The sequence below is a fragment of the Pongo pygmaeus genome, chromosome 2 (genome assembly GCF_028885625.2).
Source record: "Pongo pygmaeus isolate AG05252 chromosome 2, NHGRI_mPonPyg2-v2.0_pri, whole genome shotgun sequence".
Lineage (NCBI taxonomy): Eukaryota > Metazoa > Chordata > Mammalia > Primates > Hominidae > Pongo > Pongo pygmaeus.
This window is the reverse complement of record NC_085930.1, coordinates 157,524,265-157,547,044: the sequence shown is the minus strand read 5'-3', so window position 1 is coordinate 157,547,044 and position 22,780 is coordinate 157,524,265. Positions and strand designations below refer to the sequence as shown.

The 22,780-nt window shown below is 38.0% G+C and overlaps 1 protein-coding gene across 11 annotated transcripts in view; it reads right to left on the bottom strand.

Moving 5' to 3' along the window:
* Positions 1–9,212: 9,212 nt before the first annotated feature.
* AGTR1 (angiotensin II receptor type 1) overlaps positions 9,213–22,780 on the bottom strand; it is a 46,146-nt gene continuing 32,578 nt past the window's right edge. For 2 of the 11 annotated variants that reach the window (XM_054483139.2, XM_054483140.2), the window contains one exon: positions 9,213–11,235. In XM_054483139.2, the coding sequence (XP_054339114.1) occupies positions 10,101–11,180 (1,080 nt within the window). In that variant the 5' untranslated portion in view covers positions 11,181–11,235 and the 3' untranslated portion in view covers positions 9,213–10,100. Of the gene's footprint in view, positions 12,423–13,348; positions 13,447–15,399; positions 15,582–22,634; positions 22,777–22,780 lie in introns of those variants that run through there. The other 9 variants (XM_063662323.1, XM_063662319.1, XM_054483141.1 and 6 more) reach the window with 9 other exon arrangements.

The window sequence follows — 22,780 nt, the reverse complement described above, 5'->3', positions numbered from 1 at the left end:
GGAGTAGTGAGATCATAATCTCTAAACTGAACTGGAAAAGCAGATGGCAAAAACTAAACGAGACCATGAACACATAAGCTCCTCAGGCTTCTGTGGAAATTTCTGGAGATCTTGCACTATTTCAGGGAGTCTAAGCCTATCTTATCTAAGGTTTCAGTGGACCCAGAGGTCCCCATTGACATCATAAGGACATTGCTGTGCCTGTCAAAGTACACCATTGGGTGACTCTTATCTCACAGTGCTGGATACCCTTACATCACCAAGCTTCATTGAATTGGTGTCATGCTCTTGGCTTTTAAGAAGAACATTCCAAGAACAACCAACTAAGAATCAGGCTGAAATAAAAAATGATGCTTAAAAATGATTCCTCTGTGACTCTATGTCTCTATCCACAGTCCAACGTGAGAAATTTCCTTAGGAATTCAGTGTCGAAAAGACTGCTCCATATGGGGACCTGTTCTGCACTTGTTTTGATAAAAAGAACTGGAGTTTTAGTGATGCCTTTTCAACCTGGTTGCAGGAAGTTCTGAACCCAATATTCTTATCTGTCACAACACCTTTTTGTCCATACAGTCAATGGTTTTGCTTCTTCCTTTTTGTGATTCGTCTGTCTGGTTTCTTTTGCATTACCCTGTTTTAATGTGCTTTTCATTGAAAGCCACTCAAATCCCTATGGAAATATTTAGAGTAAAAATAAAATACACCTTTGATTTTTTTCAATAAAAATTTTCATCAGACTCATATCAAATGCTAAGATACTGTAGAGTGTCCTGATGAAGCAGCCAGCAGCACCACATGCTTACATGTTTTATTTCTGCACTTAGTGTCTTCTCTGAGGATTAGTTTCCCACTGGAACACACACCTTCATTTTGTCTCCCATGGAAATGAGGTTATAACCCTTTAGGTTTATGCCATGCTACCAGCTGCCTTTGTTCTTAACGTTAATGAGTGAGTGAATAATTTTTTTTTTTTTGGCAGAAGCTTAATAGACTTGTCTACTTAGCCCCAGAAATGACACTGCCTTTTTTTTTTAACACGATTTCCCCATGAATTAGGTTATTTGGATGAAGTTCACATTCAATGAAATTTGAGAAAGCAAGTGGGAGCACAGGAAAAAGAGAGAGGAGAGACACTTTAGAGGTTATAAGAACTGGGAGACTGGTACTTCATTATTTAGCACAATTTACTGCAGCATTCACATAGCTTCACTGGTGCTCTTCCCTTCCTTATCTACCCCAGGGACCTCAGCCTTGGCACTACCGATATTTTGTACCAGATAGTTCTTTGTTGTGTGGGACTGTTCCGTGCATTGCAGGATGTTTGGCAGCATCCCTGGCCTCTACCCACTTAGTGGCCAGTAGCACTCTCCTCTTTCAAGTTGTGACAACCAAAAGTGATTCCAGACATGGCCAAATGTGCCCTGGGGATGCAGTCACACTTGGTTGGTTTTTCGTTTTTTGTGTTTTTTTTTTTTTTGAGACTGAGTCGGTCTGTCGCCCAGGCTGGAGTGCAGTGGCACGGTCTTGGCTAACTGCAACCTCCATCTAACAGGTTCAAGTGATTCTCCTGCCTCAGCCTCATGAGTAGCTGGGATTACAGGCCTGAGCCACCACTCCTGGCCCACACTTGGTTGGAAAACACTGATCTATGTCTATGCCCAGCTTTCCTATCATGATAGGCTACATAGCTACTTTCTGATTCATCTTGGCTGCTGGAACTTCCATCATGTTATGATCATTTCCTCAGCCTTTAACCTAATTGCTTTTTTTTTTTTTAATGTTTTGGTTGTAATTGCTCCTTTCTACTTGTTCTGCAGCCAGAAGCAAAAGATGAAGCAGTAAGCATATTTTATCTTTTCTGTTTCAACTGTCTCCTTATCTCTCATGGTCTTAAATAGCATCCATTTTGAGGTAGTTTTCAATGATGCTGCTACAACTGTCCTTAGGACTCATGGTATGATCATAACATCTTTATCCTCTGGGTCTCTGTGCACAGTTGAAATAAGTCATACTTTTGTTTTAATTATTCCAGGTCTATTCTTCACCAAAATCTATTGCCAAACCTGAACTGCACACCTTAAAAGGAAATTTTTCTCAGAATATAATGTAGTTTCTTTAAAACATATATATTTTAAAGAACATCATTCCGTTAGGCTGTAAGAAGTTAAAACTTTGATATGAAAATAAATTTAGGAACTTCCTTTCCCCTACCATTTAGTAAGTGCTATCTAAATTCTTGGCTGCAGAAAGGACCAGAGCATTTAACTAATTACTGTGACAGTTAACAGTTGTAGCCTGTTTATTTGCTAGACCCAATATAAGCTCATCCAAATTCACATTACAATAAACGTAAAATCCAGTGTTATGCTTTTTAAGGTCAATTAGTGCTTTCCATTAGTGAGCCCAATTTTCAAGGACAAAGACTATTGAAATTCTATCTTGAAATCCAGTAAGATCGGTTTCAGACAAAGTAAAATATTACTGTATTGATTTTGAATAAATAGGCTTGGACAATATATTGGAAAGTACCTACATGACTCATATTTTGTAATGCCATTTTTGGGGGGTCAGGGGAGATGTGAGGAGCAGAGGAAAGCAACATAACTTAGCAAATAATAGCACAGATTCTGGAGTCAGAATGCCTGATTTCAAATGTCAACACCAACATTTACCAGTCATGTTACATTGGACTGATTATGTAAAATCTGTTAAGTGTTTTTTTTTTTTTAGTCTCATTGGATAATAACAGAAGTAACATGACTGGGTGTTGTGAGGATTAAATAATATAATGCATATAAGCAGAGAATTCTATGCCTGTCTTATAATCAGGACTCAATATATGATGACTATAATAATTTTGCAGAAGATTAAATTCTGGTGGATAATTTTGACAGAAAACCCATCCGCAACTGCTTAAGATAGGGAGGTCTGGAGGACAGTGCAAATTTCTAGCACAGAAAGTCAACTCTCCAATGATGTCATCAGGACTTGATTCATTTCCATTCTTTGTCCAGTCTTTCACCATGTTGGCTCCATACTTATGGTATAAATACACACTGTGACAACTTCTGGAACCACCACCTCTCCTTTGGAGTGACAAATGGCTACAACAACTCCTTGCATCCACTATAGAGTGGGAAAGAACAAGCTTTTTGTCTGCTAGCTCGTGGCAAAACCAGGAAATTCACCATAATTGGGTTCATTTAGGTTATGTGCCCAACTCATTGCAGCCAGAGGAATATGACGGATTGATTTGCTGAAGTCTTCTCACATCCATGGTCCAAATCATAGTTGGCAATAATGGGAGTTGAGCCCCTATACAAATTCTGCAGCAAGAGTGGGCATGCAAATTGTAATAGGGGACTATTTCTTGAAGAAGGTGGAAAAGATAGGGAGACTCAAGAAATAGCTATAAAGGTGATATCATCAGTGGAAAGGTTTTTTTTTTTTTTCTCCTACTATCAACCTACTACAAGAATTACTGAGAATAATGATTGCTTGTTTGAAGAATTGCCTATATAGCCTCTACTTAGTTTTGTGTGCATTGAGTACTGCTTAGAAACTTCTCTGTAACAGCAATGGCCAGAAGAAAGCCACCAGTCAGGACGGATCCGCATCTGTGGGTTCTTGTGTCACATGGCGCTGGCTGATTCTCAGCAGATCTGCTCTGGTGTCTGCAGACATGATGCTCTCCTCTCTGTGGTGAGCTCTAGGAGGGCTTATCGCTGTTGGGTAACACCAGCTGCTTTCTATCTGCCATTTTGGAGAATTGAAGCTTATTTTTGGAAAATTATCATTTAGCAACTGTACATGTCCATATGGCACAGCAGAACCTCATCAGGCTTGGGAAAAAGTTCCATGAGATATATCCCAACTCACTGGGAGGTTGAGCCAGGATCCCTATTTCTCATCTTGTTCAATTTTTCTAAAGAATCTTTATAGGATGTGGAATGAATCAAGAACTGGGCTCAGGGGCATATTTGGCTCGTCATCATTTGGATACTTGAAGCAAAATAATCATAATAGCAAACTGGCTTTTAATAGTTTTAAAATTAACATCGTTTTTTCATCAAATTTACATCTCTTGTGCATATAGATAAATATTTTCCTATTACACTGCTTGAAGGGTAAATCTCATGGTCTTTAAACTCTTAAAGGATTATTATACAAAGCTTCCTAGTATATGAATGATTTAGAATTAAATATTACTAAAGCTAAATTCTCTTATTCTCAGCTTCTGGAAAAAAAAAAAAACAGTCTGATTTCTAATTCTGGCTCTTCCTGATTGTTGAAATGCAACTTTTCAACTTCAGTTATATAATTTCTCATGTAAGTTGTGTCAGCTTGGTAAATGAAGGCCTTTTCCATTGGATTTGGGCAGGTTTGGATGCTGTGCTCACTGGCTCTATGAGACCCAGAGAACTCCCAGGTCACTGTCAAGTAAAGAGAGCCCATGCAACATGCAAGCCATGCATTTGGGCCCTCAAGTGGTGAAAAGTACTAATTTCCTCTCTCTGCTTATGATTTCATGGTCCAAATCATATTTTTTATAATTGCTCATGCAACAGAAGTGTATTTTACCCCTGTGCCATCTCAGGGAGAGACTTCAGTTTACAATAATTTGCAATAGTAGACAGCGTAGTAGCCTCAGCCCCCTCTCGCTGTTGGTCCGTCTACATCTCCACACCTCTTCCCCCTTAACACACACTATTGAATGTCCGGGCTGTTACCATCTCATAAGGAGACATATGGAAGTGGGGTAGCACTTGTGACCCCTTATTAAGATAGGGACCAATAAGTTTTGGGATGTAGACGGTATCACTCCTACTGGGTTGCCAATGTATGATGTGCTGGACACTACAAAAGGGAAATTCTTATCGATCATAAGCGGGAAGAAACACTTGCAGATCTTAGCTATAGATCACTGTATTCTGGTCCCTTGATTAGAGAGGAGTGGGCAGGGATATAGCTGGACATAAGACACAGGTAGAATCAAGGACTCAAGCACCTTCAGGGCTCTCTTGCCTTTTGTTTACTTCACTCTGCATGCAGACTAGCTTCTTCCACGTGGTGAGAGATGCGGCTGGTGTTGAGCTTACATCTCAGAAATGCCAACACTGGGGCCAGCTCTTCATCAGTGCCTGTTCAAAAAATCCTCATGAAAAACTATGATTGGTCCACTTCAAGCCTGGACCAATTAACTGTGGCCTGGGGATGGAGTTAGGTAGGAAAATGGTTCATTCTGAGGTGGTGCTGTCCCTGAGTGGGCCAGAACCATTCCTGCGATGACGGGAGAATGGACACTGTTCAGATGGTTCCATGAGTGTTCACTACACAAGTAGACAAGACTGGATATAGTTACAGATGTCATATGTTAACTGACTCAGTCAAAATTTTGAATTTGGAAAATGTGACTCTCTGATTAGCTCCAATATACAGTCATACAGCCTGAACTATATAAAATCCATACGGTTAGGGCTTGCCCCATACCATTCCGTCTACTGTTTATGGCTTGCTTCCCACCCTAATATCTGGGTTCCCTCTTCCTCTGGTTGGTCTGGGTCCAGTGGATCCAACATGGTCCTGGGGCCTTGAACATCTGTGTGTAGCTCTCCTGTGAGGTCTGAACCCTGGCCTTGGGGGCAGTGTATGGCTGCTTCCAGCCTCCTGTCCACTCAGTCTCTCTGTATCTCTCTTACTCTTGATTTACTTTCTTTACCCTCAGATATCTCACTCTTCATACCAAGTATCTGAAATTCCTTGAAACTTGTTTTCTTCACTCAAACTTTTGTGACCTGCTTCAATCTATTTTCTCTTCTTGGGCTTCCTAGATTGGCACATATTGTTGGAAAAAAATACACCAGTATACAGAGTTATGAAACTGAAAAACCTGTGGTATCAAAACTCTGAGAGCCTTTCTGTGATTTGCAATCGAGCTGCTTCTCACTTGGCTCTCCTTCATACTGCTCACAGCAGCTGAGCAACAAGTTTATCCTACATGCTAAGCTGCTATGTGTTACACAGCATTTGTTACCCAGCACAGAGTAGGGAAACAATACAACACTTATTAAATCCATGAATGAGTGAATTATTAACTAAATAAAAGCCTTCATGCTGGGCGCGGTGGCTCATGCCTATAATCCCAGCACTTTGGGAGGCCGAGGCAGATGGATCACTTGAGGTCAGGAGTTGGAGACCAGCCTGGCTAACATGATGAAACCCTGTCTGTACTAAAAATACAAAAAGTTAGCTGGGTGTGGTGGCAGGCACCTGTAATCCCACCTACGCGGGAGGCTGAAGCAGGAGAATCGCTTGAACCCAAGAGGTGGAGGTTGCAGTGAGCCTAGATCATGCCATTGCATTCCAGCCTGGGCAACAAGAGTGAAACTCCATCTCAAAAATAAAATAAAATGTAAAATAAAATATAAAAGCCTTCTTTCACCAAGCCAACTCACCGTACTTGAAAAATGATGTAACTGATGTCCGAAAAGATGAATTTCCACAATGAGAAAGAGCCAGCATTAGAAATCTGACTAGCCTTTTTTTTCACCAAAAGCTTAGAATGAGGTGAATTTTAATATTGTGTATATTGAAATTTACACCTCAGAAATGGGTGTAAATGGGTGTATATTGAAATATATATTTCAATATAAATGTAGCTTTTGCATTCTGTTGAGCACCTAGATCTCTAAGGTAAATATTCTTTTCTGTATGTGTTTTTTTAAATGTACCAAAAATAAGGAGTCTACCTAACCTGTAAATATTTTCATGAAGAATACATAATGGCATCCTATCCTAACATTTTGGTAAGTAGGGTCTCAACTCCAAGATTAGGTTGATATCACTGAAAAAGAAAGAATAATCATCAAGGTTAGTAACATCTATTTCACAAGTGAGATGGGGTAAAATCCCAACATAATTTGATGAAATTAAAATGAAAACGAGGCATGGAACATGTTATTAACACCATTAATAAATACATGATATAGGAGACATCTAAATACAATTATCTATCAGAAATCTTGTCAACTATAACCTATGAAATAGTTCAGCAAGTTTAAAATGCTTACAATCACTTGGCTTAAAATGACTGTTGAGCAGGGCATGGTGGCTCACACCTGTAATCCCAGCATTTTGGGAGGCTGAGGCGGGCAGATCACCTGAAGTCAGGAGTTTGAGACCAGCCTGACCAACCTAGTGAAACCCCATCTCTACTAAAAATACAAAAATTTGTCAGGCGTGGTGGTGTGTGCCTGTAATCCCAGTTACTTGGGAGGCTGAGGCAGGAGAATCACTTGAACCTGGGAGGCGGAGGTTGCAGTGGGCTGAGATCACGCTACTGCACTCCAGCCTGGGCAACAGAACGAGACTCTGTCTCAAAAAACAAAACAAAACAAAACAAAATGACAACAAAAAAAACAAACACACACAAAAAATCCTCAACTATTTAAAAAAAAAAAAAACCAAAAACAACAGTTATAAAGCTGACCTGGAGGCCTGGAGGGATTTCCTATAGGATGTTTATGCTATCACTTGGGATAAGGTAAAATTTATTTTTTCAAGGTGATCCTTTGTGAAAATAGTAGAAGACCTTTGGGGTGAGTGGCTGGCATTACATTAATGAAATTAAAAATAATAATATAAAAATAATATAAATAATATAAGGCATATGGAACCATATTTATTCACAAAAACTTTATATTTGGGAATGTGAGAGTAATATAGTCTGCTTTGTGGAAATTCTGCCCAGTGGCCAAGGCCTCTCTCTGAGATGACACCCCCTTGCCCAGAGCAACCATCAATTATTTTACGCATAACTCCAACCGTTTGGCCACAGTTTATTGGGTCAGAATGAGCACTTCAGTTTGCCCTGTATGAACTTCAGGAGCACTGAAATCCTTTAAATAGAAGAATGAAGCAACTGTCCAATGGGAGCAGAAATGTTAAAGCACAATTTTCAGGCACAGTTGCATCCTGGCCCTTGCATGTGGCAGCTGGATCCTTATGGTAAATCTCTCTTTCCTGCTTACATTTAGGCTGGGTGTGGTGGCTCACGCCTGTAATTCCAGCATTTTAGGAGGCCAAGGTGGGAGGAACACTTCAGGCCAGGAGTTTTGAGACCAGCTTAGGGAGTATAGTGAGACCTCCATCTCTATAAAAAAATATATATATATTAGCCAAGAGTGGTGGAGCAGGCCTGTAGTCCCAGCTATTCAGGAGGCTGAGGTGGGAGGATTGCCTGAATCTAGCAGTGGGAGGTTGCAGTGAGCTGAGATCACACCACTGCACTCCAGCCTGGGGGACAGAGTGAGACCCTGTCTCAAAAAAAAAAAAAAAATTTACTGAATACCCCATTCTGAGGTTATGGTGATATCTATTCATACCTAGTTGGTGGTATTGTAAATTGTTATGTTTTCTGGGAAATATTTGATAACAGGTAGTTAGACTATTAAAAAATGTTCATACATGTATTTTAGTTGCACCACTTCTAGGAGTATGGGAAATTTCTCAGATTCACATACTTGAATGCTCATCTCAGTGTAATTTATAATACTAAAAAATCAGGAAAAGCTCAATTTTCCAATTTGGTGACTAGTTAACTATATCAGGGTATGTCCATATTTTGTAGTATTACACAAATATTAAAATGTTTTAGAAAAATATTTAATTGGGTAGGAAACTACTATGCTATGACATTAAGTAAAAAATCTGTATACAAAGTACTATACACATCATGACTTCAATATCAGGATTGACACATATATGTGGGTATAATGAATGAAAAAGTAGAAAATAAAGTTCCCAAATGTTAAAATAATGATTTTTGACTGGGAAAGCTAAACATGACTTTTATTTTTATGTTATTCTATATCTTCTAACTTTCCTACAATGATAAATGTATACAATTAGAAAAATTCTGTTATTAAATTACTCGTAAAATAATGTATTACTCTAGCATTATAGCAAGAGTTAATTTTCTTCTTTGTTGTGTGAAAAACTGAAAAATTCAAAACGATGTGTTTATTCCATGTCATGCTGTAGAACAAAATGTTTTTTCTTTATCTTTTCAATGTCAGGATAAAAAATCTATAACCAATAATATTAAACTATCAGTTGTATCAAAATTTAAATAAAAATATATTCATACTCATTCAAGGTAGTCTTATTTTAAAATAAATTAGCATCTATTTTAAGTAATGAAGATAAATACATTGTAATAAAATTATTTTATTTTAAAGTAAATATAACTTTGCCAGATTTTAATCAATTAACAGCAGTTTAGAGATATAGATATACATATACATATATGTGTAGAATATATACTTTTTTAAAACAGGAAGGCATACTTTATGATATATAATCTTTTTACCACAAACTATTTACACTTCTCAGATATTAAATCAAACTAATATACTAGGAAGACACTACTACTTGGGACCAGTGCAGCACCTTTACAAGTAGTTTAACTTTTATATGTGACTTTAGTAACACCATTATACAAATAAGCCATCTTACGGGCATTGTTTTGGCAGTGTAAACCTACAAGACACAGGTTGAATTTCACAAAAAGATCTCAAACTTGACGACTACTGCTTAGCAAATCTTTGTACAAAATGTGCAGTACCAGGTGCAAGTGTGGCACAGTTGCTAATAGCTAAAAACAGGCACAAAAACTTTACTGCCCTTTGGAAATTGGACCGAACAATCTTGAACTCTCATCTCCTGTTGCTCCTCCAACAATTTAATATATTCTAAATACCTTTATGTGGAAATAAAAAATAACAGGACAAAAGCAGACTAGGGAGATTGCATTTCTGTCAGTAAAATTTCTCAAATCAACACATTCATCGAGTTTCTGACATTGTTCTTCGAGCAGCCATCATCTGTCTAATGCAAAATGTGGCTTTGCTTTGTCTTGTTGCAAAGGGAAAGAAAAGCTTTTGTTCAGAGCTTTAGAAAAGTTGGTTGAGTCCACATAATGCACTTTCTCCTTCAATTCTGAAAAGTAGCTAATGCTCATTTGGTAGTGAAGTGCTGCAGAGGAATGTTCTCTTGCTCCTTCTTTCACAAAATTACTTTATGGACAGGTTTCAAACATGTCACTCAACCTCAAAACACGGTGCAGGCTTCTTGGTGGATGAGCTTACATTATCTGAGGGGCGGTAGGAAAGCGTGCTCATTTTTGTTGAAAGGTTTGAGTGGGATTTGGCTTTTGGGGGAATATATTTTAGAAGCTGGAGAAAATATTTTTTAAATTTTTTCCCCAGAAAGCCATAAAAAAGAGGATTCAGGCAATTGTTGAAATAAGCTATACAAATGGTGATAGGCATGGCCGTGTCCACAATATCTGCAATTCTACAGTCACGTATGATGCCTAGTTGAATCAATACATCCAGAAAAGTGAATATTTGGTGGGGAATCCAGGAAAAGAAAAAGAAAAGCACAATTGCCATAATTATCTTAAAAATATCATCATTTCTTGGTTTGTTCTTCTGAATTTCATAAGCCTTCTTTAAGGCCTTCCAAATAAGAGTATAACTTGTAAGAATTATCAGAAAAGGAAACAGGAAACCCAGTATATTTTTGGTCAGGCCCAGCCCTATCGGGAGGGTTGAATTTTGGGACTCATAATGGAAAGCACAAACTGTAATATTGGTGTTCTCAATGAAAAATACATTTCGATGGATTATAGCTGGCAAACTGGCTAAGCCTGCCAGCAGCCAAATGATGATGCAGGTGACTTTGGCTACAAGCATTGTGCGTCGAAGGCGGGACTTCATTGGGTGAACAATAGCCAGGTATCGATCAATGCTGAGACACGTGAGTAGAAACACACTAGCGTACAGGTTGAAACTGACACTGGCTGAAGCAATCTTACATAGGTAATTGCCAAAGGGCCAGCGGTATTCCATAGCTGTGTAGACAGCCCATAGTGGCAAAGTCAGTAAAAAGCATAAGTCAGCCAGTGCTAAATTCAAAAGAAAAACACTGGCCACAGTCTTCAGCTTCATATAAAAGTAAATGACTATCACCACCAAGCTGTTTCCAAATATTCCCACCACAAAGATGATACTGTATAAAGTAGGAATCATGACAAATATGTAATTATGCCTTCCAGCTTTGGGACAATCATCTTGGATTCTTTTAATACCATCTTCGGTAGAAGAGTTGAGAATCATTTTGATCTTTTGATCGCCTGGGTCGAATTTGTTGCAAACACTATATCAAATGCACCTGGGGAAAATAAAAATAAAATGGTAAAAAAAAAAATTCTTGTTGTAAACAAACAAACAAACATTCATTTCTCAGTCATAAATGTAGTAACTCAACTTTAGTCTTAGGAAAAAAATACTGGATCATATTTCTTAAGGAAACACTGTGAACTGATAAAGCCTAAGAAAGCACATTTAAATTTTAGAACATAACTGCTTTTGTAGAAAATGGTATCATCCAGAGAAGTGAAATTGGGGTTCTATGTGAATAAACCTATCTAGGTCATTTTCCTTTTTTTCCATAAGTAAATCTTGGTTTCCAAATTGATTAAAAACATAACCTAAATTTAGAAAATACTACTGAATTAAATTAGTTTTTCAGAAAGACTTGAAAGTTTTTCCTGAGGTAAGCAGGACCAATTCATTTATCATTAACCTCAGAAGTGTGACACATTCATATTCTTTAAACCATTTCTTTCCTCTCACAATCTTTACTTAGGTATAAAGATTATAAGTATTCTCCCTTAAGTGGTCAGAATAGCTGCCTTTAGGTGACTGAGAAATTGGTCACTGTGGCAACTGATTTAAGAGGCATAGGAGGTAGGGCTCGACTTTGAGGAATAGGATTTTTTTCCATGGTTTTCCAGGCTGCTGCAGTCAGTAACTACTTATTCTTTAACTTCCAATTCAGTCTAGCAAAAGTGCATGAATCTTCTAACCTTCATACCTGCCAGCCATTTCTGAAGTTAACTCTGTGGTTAACCATTTGTGTAACAAAGACGTCAAATGAATAGGTTTGGCCAGGATTATCAAGAAAGCATGTCTTTACTGAGGGCTTGGGAAAGCAGCAGGTTTTTTAGAATTCTGGGGAGAATCAGATGCTTAGCAATGAGCTGCACAAAGCCATGCAAATATTTGCTCTGATTTTCTACATAATCAACAGTCAAGCTATTCATTTATGTGATTTAGAAAATCAACACATTCTGCCCTGGATAAGAGTCCATTAGGAAGTCCCAGGAAGGAGGCTGAAGGTTCAGTGAGAGTGACATCACCGAATGTGGTACAGCCACACTCTGAGGTGAAGGTCAGCATTGGGCACAGGACAGGACAGCTAGGTGGGCAGTGGTGCTGGGCACACAGATCCTATTGCTCTACCAGGAGCAGGTCCCCAGATGAACATGGCTGAGCATTCTCTTGTAACGGCATGCCCTGGGGAAAAAGAGGAGCAGAAATAAGACACCACTGCCATGCCAAGCATGGTTGTGCTTGGCATTCAGGAGAGCTGAACACATGTTCTTAGAGTAGTGTTCACTTTGGTGCAAAGGGATGCTGTGCAAGGGATACTACTCCAGTAGTCAACTTTTAAGAGATAACACATGTGAAGGAGTTCTTAAGTGGCCTCTTTGCCTTCCCTAAGTAAAGTTGTTCTCCCTATGTAAGTTTTTGGTTGCATGTCCTCATTATTGTTCCTTTTTGCATCCAGCTTATATAATGTACATCCTTTTCTTCTTTGACTCACCAGGACATTAGTATCCACAAACAGGGGTTATCTACCCTAAAGGTCACATCTTTGGTAAAGCCTTCCCAACTTTTTTGAGCACTTTGACATTTTGGATGTAGGTTTGACACTTTTTTTTTTTTTTTGAGACAGAGTCTCACTCTGTTGCCCAGGCTGGAGTGCAGTGGTACGATCTTGGCTCACTGCGATCTCTACTTCCTAGGTTCAAGTGATTCTCATGCCTCAGCTTCCGTAGTAGCTGGGACTACCAGTGTGTACCATCATGCCCAGCTAATTTTTTAATTTTTAGTAGAGATGGGGTTTTGCCATGTTGGCCAGGCTGCTCTTAAACTCCTGACTTCAGGTGATCCACCCGCCTTGGCCTCCCAAAATACTGGAATTACAGGTGTGAGCCACCGCACCCAGCCTTGATACTTTATTGTAATCACCTGTTGACATATCTGTCTTCTCCACTGGTCAGTTGCTTGTGGGGAGAGCCTGTTTAAAGTTTACTAGTGTTTACTTGTTTCCTTGTTTACTGGTGTAGGCTCTGGTACATTCCAGGAGGCAGATGATAAATGTCTCATGAATGAGTGACCGAATGGACAAATGAATGGGTGAGCAGCATAGAACTTACAGCTATGAAAATAGTGTATCGAGACTAATTTCTGTGAAATCACATGTTGCTCCTTGCAGAGTTTCACAGAGAATACTCAGTGTCAACTTGGGCCTCACCTTGGACAAAAAAACAGAAACAAAAACAAAATGAAATAAACAGGTAGAAAATTCCTTGGTGCTTTTGGAAACTTGTGGTTTAGAAAACAGAAGATGAAAAGAAGAAATAATGTAACAGAAACTAGCGCTAGGCTTTTAGGGAGGTATGACTAGTTCTTCCTCACCCAGAGGATTTCCCTATACCTTGTAGATTTTCCAGTTCATCTTATTATTGTTTCTGAACTTATGCCAACTTAGAAGTATAAATTCATTTATATAAACACATATTCTTTATTAAAAATTAATTAGTCATTTAAGGGTTATGGCTAGCAGTCATTTGTGCCTTAATGTGGATTAATTTACCTATTTACTATCCTTTAACCATCTAGTAGAGATCAGCTAGATTTTGCTTAGAAAAAGAATTAGTAATGTAAAGGTTAAGGAACCTCGAAGGTTGAAAAGGGCCTGGGTGAACTCCATAACTGAAAATGAGGGCAGAGGTAAATATTTGGTTCAGCTTGGGAATAAGGGCAGTAAAAAATAGAAGGGAGTACACTTTACGGTCTAGAATCCCTTGGGTGCCCTGAGCTGTGAGAACAGGGAGGAAAGTTTCTTCTCCTCCTTCTCTTTCCTCTTGACTCGACTTTGACAGCACACAACTCATGTGGGTTCCATTAATCCTATGTTTGGAGTGAGTAGAATTTTATTAACTAGTCTCAAACTATAACTAGCATTCATAATACAATTTCTGTGGGAAAAAATCTGCCTTTGTGAGGATCAATTTATAAGCATACTTTTGTACTCCAACTCCTGCACAAGCTATCAGCCTTTTTTTCAGTTACCACTGATTCATATTGACTGGTATTTAATATATAAAAGGTAGCTTTGAACAGCTAGGGGATCATCCCTGGAAACTTCGGTGAGGTATTATTACCTTAATGAGAATTCACTTGAAAGAATCTGGACATAGCATGGAATATACCAATTAGAAGAACATTTTACATAAATGTATAATAACCAGGACTCCCTGCCCAATAAGGAAACAAATTTTTTCCTACTCGAGGGTGGAGGAAAAAGGGAGAAGAATTTTAGGCGATAGAAACAGTAGAAAGAGGCACAAGGAAGTAGCAATGCAAATAGCACATTTAGTGGGTATTCACCAACTTATCACATATTCAGTGAACATCTACTATGTGTGGGTGTCCAGGATGCAAGGGGAATAAAGTCACAGTTCTCCTCCTCTACACAGTTTGAGTCTAGCCAGGGGGACAGGAGCCTTAAAGGCAGTATTATCTTTAGTGGGTTGAATGTTATATCACATCAGAGGCATGTGGAATACTCTGTGTTTATCACTGACCCAGATTGGTGGGGAGTGTGGGGTTTGGGGGAAGGATGGTGAGAGGGCAGTGGGGGTGGGGAGAAGGATCAGGAGATGGCACCTGGAAACCAGCCAAGGTGGAGTAGAGATGGTGTCATCACTTGAACTTTCCCCTCCTTACTAATGCCTGCAGCATCATGTATGGGAAATAGCTCTCATAAATTAACAGATATTGCACAACGCTCTTGGGGGTGTGGGATCTGGATGTGCACTGGGCATTTCTAGATGGAAGGGTGACATAGGCCATTTCCCAGTCTGCACTTCTGCTACTGATAAGCTTCCCTAGAGAAATTTGTTTCTAAGGAAAGAAATAAAGATGGGACTTTTGTGACTGGCAGTTACTTTAGATTGATGATAAATGAGTGGGAAACAGTAGGGCTCTTTTTTCTTTGAAGCTGAACGGATGCTGGTTTGGTGAGAAGCCGAAGGAGAGAGAGATGTGATTGACTAGAAAAGCCAGATTTGTGAGATCTAGAAAGCAGCTATGTTTCAGTCACATCCTGCTTCTTTTCCCAGAAGAGTTATAGGTAGATAGAACCCTGATTAAAAACATAGGAGGATCCACCTCTTCCTAATTTTCCTATTTTTGGACTTACTATTCCTTTTATCCAAGCTCTGTGGCTTACATGAGTTCCATAGCACCATTTCCCCTTAGGGAAGGAAGATGAATTTGGGGTTGAAAGACTTGAAATGGAATCCTCCTTTGCCATGTACAAATCTGTGTGGCTCTGGGTAAGTCATCGAATTTCTCTGAACATGACCCTCAGTTTTTTTTCATCTGTAGGAAACATGAACAGTGATATTTATTGCACATGATCTTTGTAGGAATAAAGTGAGATAATGTGAAAGCACTTGGTATATCTTTCAAATAATGCTTAATGAATATGTTTTACTTGAATCTTTACTATTATTTTTTGAATGCAAGGCAAACATTGACTCAGAACAGCCATGGGTTAAGAAAGCATGAGAGTAAAGAAAAATGTTTATCATAGGTAAGTTCCTTCCATTGCCATTAAAAGTCTAAAAATTCCAGGCTGTTGTTCTTTTGAAGTATGAGTAAAAAATAATCTTAAGCAGCTGAATAAATTTGCCGTGAGTCAGGTGGGAACCTAAGTCTGTGGCAAACATAGGTGTTGGCTCATTGTGGCCAAACCCGTTTATTTTACAATTGCTTTTGTAAGAGTTACCTTATATCCTTTGACAGCTTTCCTGGTTCTTAAAGCATAAGAATGAAGATTTTCTTTCCTTTTTTTATTCTAGGAATGCTTTCCCAAGACTTTTGATTACAATATTAATACCTTCTTAAGCTTTTAGGCAAGCCAAAACCAATCTAATTAAATTGTTCATTACAAGCTCTTTTTAAAACTAGTTTGCAATCTAAAGAAAAAAAAAATTCCCCGTAGTTTCCTATGATAATAAAGAGAGAACTAAAAGACCAAGTAATTATATTTTGGAATAATCTTCTATCAAAGTATCTCTCTCAAGCATCAAAAAGAGTAGGCCAATGTTTGTAAGCCATTTGCTTATAGTGGACAGCTCAATAAACCATTCTGTTCAATAAACCGTTGTCTTTATTGTTCCTATTTTATAATTCAGACTTAGAAAGCAACTGTTTCTGCTCCTATGTTGCTTCCCCTGCCCCTCTCTGCCATGTAAGGCCACAGGAAACAACTGTTAGGTATTCACTTGTGAATTCATTGACTCATAGAAATTGGCACTAATATTTTTAGGGTTTTTACTCTTTTCTTTTTCAGATCTACTTGTTCTTATTTCTTAGCCCTCTGTTCCTATTTTACGAAATCTACTTCTTCTTTTATTTTCCTTAACATTTTGAATATCTGTCTGTTAAGAGCCCCTACCCAATTGCTTTACTATTTATAGTTCCTCAGGTATAAATTCTATTTATTGCACCTGTGGACACTGTTTCTTGATAATGGACTTCTGCTTAGGTTTTGTAATCTTTGACTGTGTTCATTTTTGGTGGGAATTAACTTGCTTGGGAAGACTGAGTGTCTGGATGATGGTAGCCTATGCAACTTCAGCTTGGGGGTACAGCACTCCCTTGATCTGGAAGAGTTTTTAATGCTCATTTCTGAGCTTAGTTTTCAACCTTATATAAATATTTGCAGATACTATATATTTGCAGTATTTAGTAGATTAGTATCTATACCACTCTCAAACTCTGTCTGGTCTTCAGAAGTTTTCTAGTCTTTCATCATGAATAGGCAGTGATTTTTCAGTCCCTGGCTTTAATCAGAAAACATAGCTTAAATTGCCTTCAGTACATGTGCCTAGTGGTCCTGACTTTCACACTGCCAAAGTCATTGGAACTTTATCTCAGCTGTGTATCTAGTGTTAGTCCTGATCTGGCCCAATGTGGTCTTCACTTTTATTCAGAGCTGTGATCTGGCATTTTGTATTTAAGGCAGGAAGGGCAGTTTCCATGCCTGCTTCATCCTTTTCATCTCTACTGAGGTTGCCCTACATGTTATTTGAAGGTGATAATTTCCAAATAAGTTGCTTAAACCTAATAGCTTTGGATTATAGTCATGGCTTTTGATGGAGCGTTTGAGCCTTTACAGGTTGTATTTGCCTCTATACCGGGAATCCTGGCAGCCATGAAGAGGGAAGCATGGCAGAACACCTGGCACCACGGGGCAAGAGACAAGTATTGCTTTTAAGTCAGATGCATGGGAGAAAGCCATGCTCTTGGTTGCTAATCCTAGCCTAACTTCATGTTAAATGATTTCTTTGGAGATGATTTTGTTCACCCCTGCAATTTCTGAGTGAATAGTTCTCTCATTGCAAAACATTTTATTAAAATTATTAATGTCATTCTAATTAAGTACTTAAGATCCAATCTCCTCAAACTTAATAAATGGCTCTCTGATATATGTACATGGTAAATAGTGGCTTCTGGCCATCTTCCCAAGTCAATATCATCCACTGTCATCTGACCTCACAAGAAATAACAACAAGGCAAGCTGCTTTATTAATTCTGCATGCACCAATTGTGACTAACTGTGGTGACAGTGGTTAAATGTTCCATCATTTCCAACTAGCCCTCCCCTTGTTTCATCCAAAATAACTAAGAACCCAAAGAACCCAGTTTTATGAAAGGAAATTCAGAAACTTTATAATTTATATTAAAATTTATACTTAGGATATGAATTACAATGAAAGTAAAATGTTAATCCAACATTTTAGCTTCTTGGGAATTGTTTAAGACTACTGTCTAATAATGAAACTAAACTACAATTAAACTTCTCTCAACTCTAAAAGTTCCTACTTACTATAAATTAAACAACTCAGTTGTGATGAGCATCCCAATCCCTCCCACCCACATCGCTATCCAAAGTTCTTAGCTGCTTTTGTTGTTTTTATTTTATTCCAAAAAGTAAAGAGAAACAGGTGCCAATGAAACATATATGATCAAGTCTAATTCACATGCTTTAAACATCTTCCTTCGACATGCTGGTGTTAGTATTAAATACTCTTATGTTAAATATGAAAGGCCGTGAATGGCTTTCCAGGGTGTCTGGAGAGAGGAGACTCCAGAGACTAGGAGAAAAGGAAAATAAAACCTAACTTGGAAGAAGGCCTGTGAGTAAATGAACCTCTGTCCTCTCACTCTTCTAAATTCTTCAGACTTATAGACTCATAGAATTTTCTCACAAGAATTATCGCCACATTTCAGTGGATTAGTATCTCAGCCATCATGGGGAGGAAACATCATTTTTAATAATACGGCTCTTGGAGACTACTCACAAGCTTTTCTTTTCAACAGAGACAAGGGCAGCACCAATGTAGGCTTAGTCAATAACAATTGCTTCATCCAACTTGTGAAAAAAACTACAGATTTTGTATTATGAAGCCACCTCACTTTTTTTCCTTGAAACTTTAATTCAGTAGCAGCAACTGTTTATCTCATTTCAAATTCCATTTTAAGGGGTGTGAGGAAAGTTATTGGGCAGGAAAAGAGGTACTAATTAATTTGCACCCTTAAGAAATTATGATAATATTAGAGAATTTATATGTATTATGAGTTTTATGTTAGGGTTACTGGCCACATGGCAATTCATTTTAGATTAAAGCTTTTAACATTATACAAGCCACATAACCATAAATTTTAAATGAAGCTAGAATATTTGATATACTGTACATTTTTTCCAAATAGCTCAATATTCTGATTGCAGAGGAAATATTCTTTAATGATAGTCTGCAAATTGGTGGAAAATGTGGGAGCAGACTGAGGTTCTAATTTTAGCTTTCCCACTCACTAGCTGGGAGACCTTGAAGCAGTCATTTAGCTTCCCTGGACCCCTGTATCCTCAGGGAGTTGGTTATACTCTTAAAAAAATTTTCCGAAGCATGAACTTTTATAATCCTTCCATTGAACAGGTATGCATCGTTTGACGAGAAGGGCAAAATTGCTTGACAAGTAGAATAATAACAATTTCAAGAATTATAACAAGGCTGTTGATTAATGCTATCACATATTGTTAAATCAGCTATCTAAATATTTTTCATCCTACACTGATTTAATAATATTCTATATTATTAATACAAGAACTCTTTGTATTGAAACAACAAAGTGAAAAAATTTACTGTTTACTCAAGATGAATAAAGAAACTCAACATAAGATTATCATAGTCACAGGTTTTTTTCTTTCTTTTAAAAAATTAACTATTACTCAAAGAAATATTTCCCAGGCACATTTGGATAGCTGGTTGTGGTCTTAGACTAATGAGGTCAATGTTATGAGTTTGGGCCCTATCTGGACTAGTTTGTTTCGTTCCATTTATGGCCAAAGGCTGTAAGCCTTTCAGACATCCCTTATGTTATTGACACTACCAGGTCAAAGAGTACAGTTTGGAACATGGTTGAAAATCAAAATTAAAAGCTTGCCATGAAGTTATAGAGTCAAGATTACATGGTCCTGTGAAGAGGGGGGCGCAATGTGATACTGTTAAAATAACATAGAAAATCAACCTATTCTCAGATTCTTTGTAAGAAAATACAACTTTTTAAAGTTTAGCAATTAGTTAATGTGGTCTAATTGCCCAGATAAAAACACAGAGGTGAGGGCAGAGTATTATAAGAGTACTTCAAGAGAAGGTTTCAACATTCTGAAGAGTTAAAGGGCCTCTGTTCTAAGAAAACTAAAGCTATAAGGGTCATGTTTATTTGATTTTATCACATAGTTTCCTTTTCTTCCATCATAGTTTTGTATGCATTATAGTTCTTTACTTTTTATTTATTTATTTATTAACATAAAAATGCTGTAAAAATTGAGGAATAGGAGAACAGCCTGGAAGAGAAAGCACTGGACTGCTGTCCTGGCAAAGAGTCTGCTCTGCCAGTAACCGGCAACACAATCTTACATGGGCAATTTAATCTTTCACTTTGTTTTCCTTTAAATATTACAAGATATTTAGAATGGGAATACCAACACCTGTTCTCACTTCTATTTCATGGACTGCTAAAAATAAAAAGTAAGTTCTTTGGAAGACATAAAAGCATTTTTAAAAATATAATTGTTCTATAATACAAGGGTAAGTAAAATGAATAAAGCTCAGACTTTCAAAATATTACTAAATTTTGTTATTCGGAAGTTCAGCAGAAATATTTTTCATTATTATAATAATGCTTTTAGTTTGAAGAATTATAACAAGGCACTTGATTAACCCTGAAAGAAGAGTAAAATAGTAGATATTGGATTGCTTCTACATTTAATACTTGTGGCAGCAAATGCTTGGGTACAAACTGACCCCTCAGGGCAAATCTGAACAATGTATACATTTTCTTTGGTCCTCAGAGTATTTACAGCTTTTGGGACTTGAATTTTCTGTAGTTCACTAATACACCCCTCTATTTTCTGGTTCTTTAGTTCAGTGCTGTCCAAAAGAAATAGAAAGTGAGACATATATAATTGTAATTTTTCTATTAAAAACGTTTGACCACTTTTTGATGGGGTTGTTTGTTTTTTTCTTGTAAATTTGTTGGAGTTCATTGTAGATTCTGGATATTAGCCCTTTGTCAGATGAGTAGGTTGCAAAAATTTTCTCCCATTTTGTAGGATGCCTGTTCACTCTGATGGTAGTTTCCTTTGCTGTGCAGAAGCTCTTTAGTTTACAGACACTTCTCAAAAGAAGACATTTATGCAGCCAAAAAAACACATGAAAAAATGCTCACCATCACTGGCCATCAGAGAAATGCAAATCACATCTCACACCAGTTAGAATGGCAATCATTAAAAAGTCAGGAAACAACAGGTGCTGGAGAGGATGTGGAAAAATAGGAACACTTTTACACTGTTGGTGGGACTGTAAACTAGTTCAACCCTTGTGGAAGTCAGTGTGGCGATTCCTCAGGGATCTAGAACTAGAAATTCCATTTGACCCAGCCATCCCATTACTGGGTATATACCCAAAGGACTATAAATCATGTTGCTATAAAGACACATGCACACGTATGTTTATTGCGGCATTATTCACAATAGCAAAGACTTGGAACCAACCCAAATGTCCAACAATGATAGACTGGATTAAGAAAATGTGGCGCATATACACCATGGAATACTATGCAGCCATAAAAAATGATGAGTTCATGTCCTTTGTAGGGACATGGATGAAACTGGAAGTCATCATTCTCAGTAAACTATCGCAAGAACAAAAAACCAAACACTGCATATTCTCACTCATAGGTGGGAATTGAACAATGAGAACACATGGACACAGGAAGGGGAACATCACACTTCGGGGACTGTTGTGGGGTGGGGGGAGGGGGGAAGGATAGCATTGGGAGATATACCTAATGCTAGATGACGAGTTAGTGGGTGCAGCACACCAGCATGGCACATGTATACATATGTAACTAACCTGCACATTGTGCACATGTACCATAAAACCTAAAGTATAATAAAAAAAAAAAAAAGTTTGACATGTAAAAAGGAACAGGTAAAATTAATTTTGATAAAATATTTAATCCAATATATCCAAACTATTGTCATTTCAACATGTAATCCATATAAAATTATTAAGATATTTTACATTTTTTGTACCATGTCTTCAAAACCCAGGGTATAATGTATGCTTCCAGGACACCTCAGTTACACTAGCCATATTTCAAGTGCTCATCACACTGGGGCTGGCAGCTGTACTGGAAGCACAGTGTAGGTGCTTTTACTCACAGAAGTCCCCTAGTTGGCCCCCCTAGCAATGGTTCTGAAAGTGTGGTCCCTGAAACAACAGCATCAGCATCACCCAGAAATTTGTTAGAGATGCAAATCTCTGGCCCCACCACAGACCTACTGAATCAGAAACTCTGTGGGTGGGGTTCAGCAAGCTGTGTTTAATGAGCCCTCCAGGTAATTCTGATACACACTAATATTTGAAAAGCACTGCCCTGTAGGCAACTGAATTTGCAACTCTGGCTTAAATGCTGATAATCCTGATTAACAGGCAAAACCAATCCAACAAACAACAAAAGTACCCTCCGCTAAAATGTTTTCATTTAACCTTTATGAAGCATCAAAACCTGCATATGAGAAACTTACTCATTAAACTGCATATTTCTATTACACATTCAGGACTGGCGTAAACTGTGCCCAGCAGGATGTCATCTAGTAAAATCCCCTTTGCAGGTGCTCACAGATATCTGAAATTCCTATAATTCAGGTAGGGTGGAATACCCACCTTCATACCTTCTCAGGGAGAACTAAGATCTACCTGAGAAGAAACACAATGGCTCAGGTGAGAACCAGAGTTAAGACAGTGGGAAGAGCATAGTGATGGGAGCCAAAAGTTCTGAATTAAGCACATGATTTACCTCCTATGAGCTGTGGAGCCTTTGGACTGTCACTTGACTTGTGATTCATTTTCTTCATCTGGAAAATGTTGATAATAATAATAATGTTCACGATGAGGATGATGAAGTAGCAAGCATGTGTCCAGTTTGGTGCAAAACATTGCTGG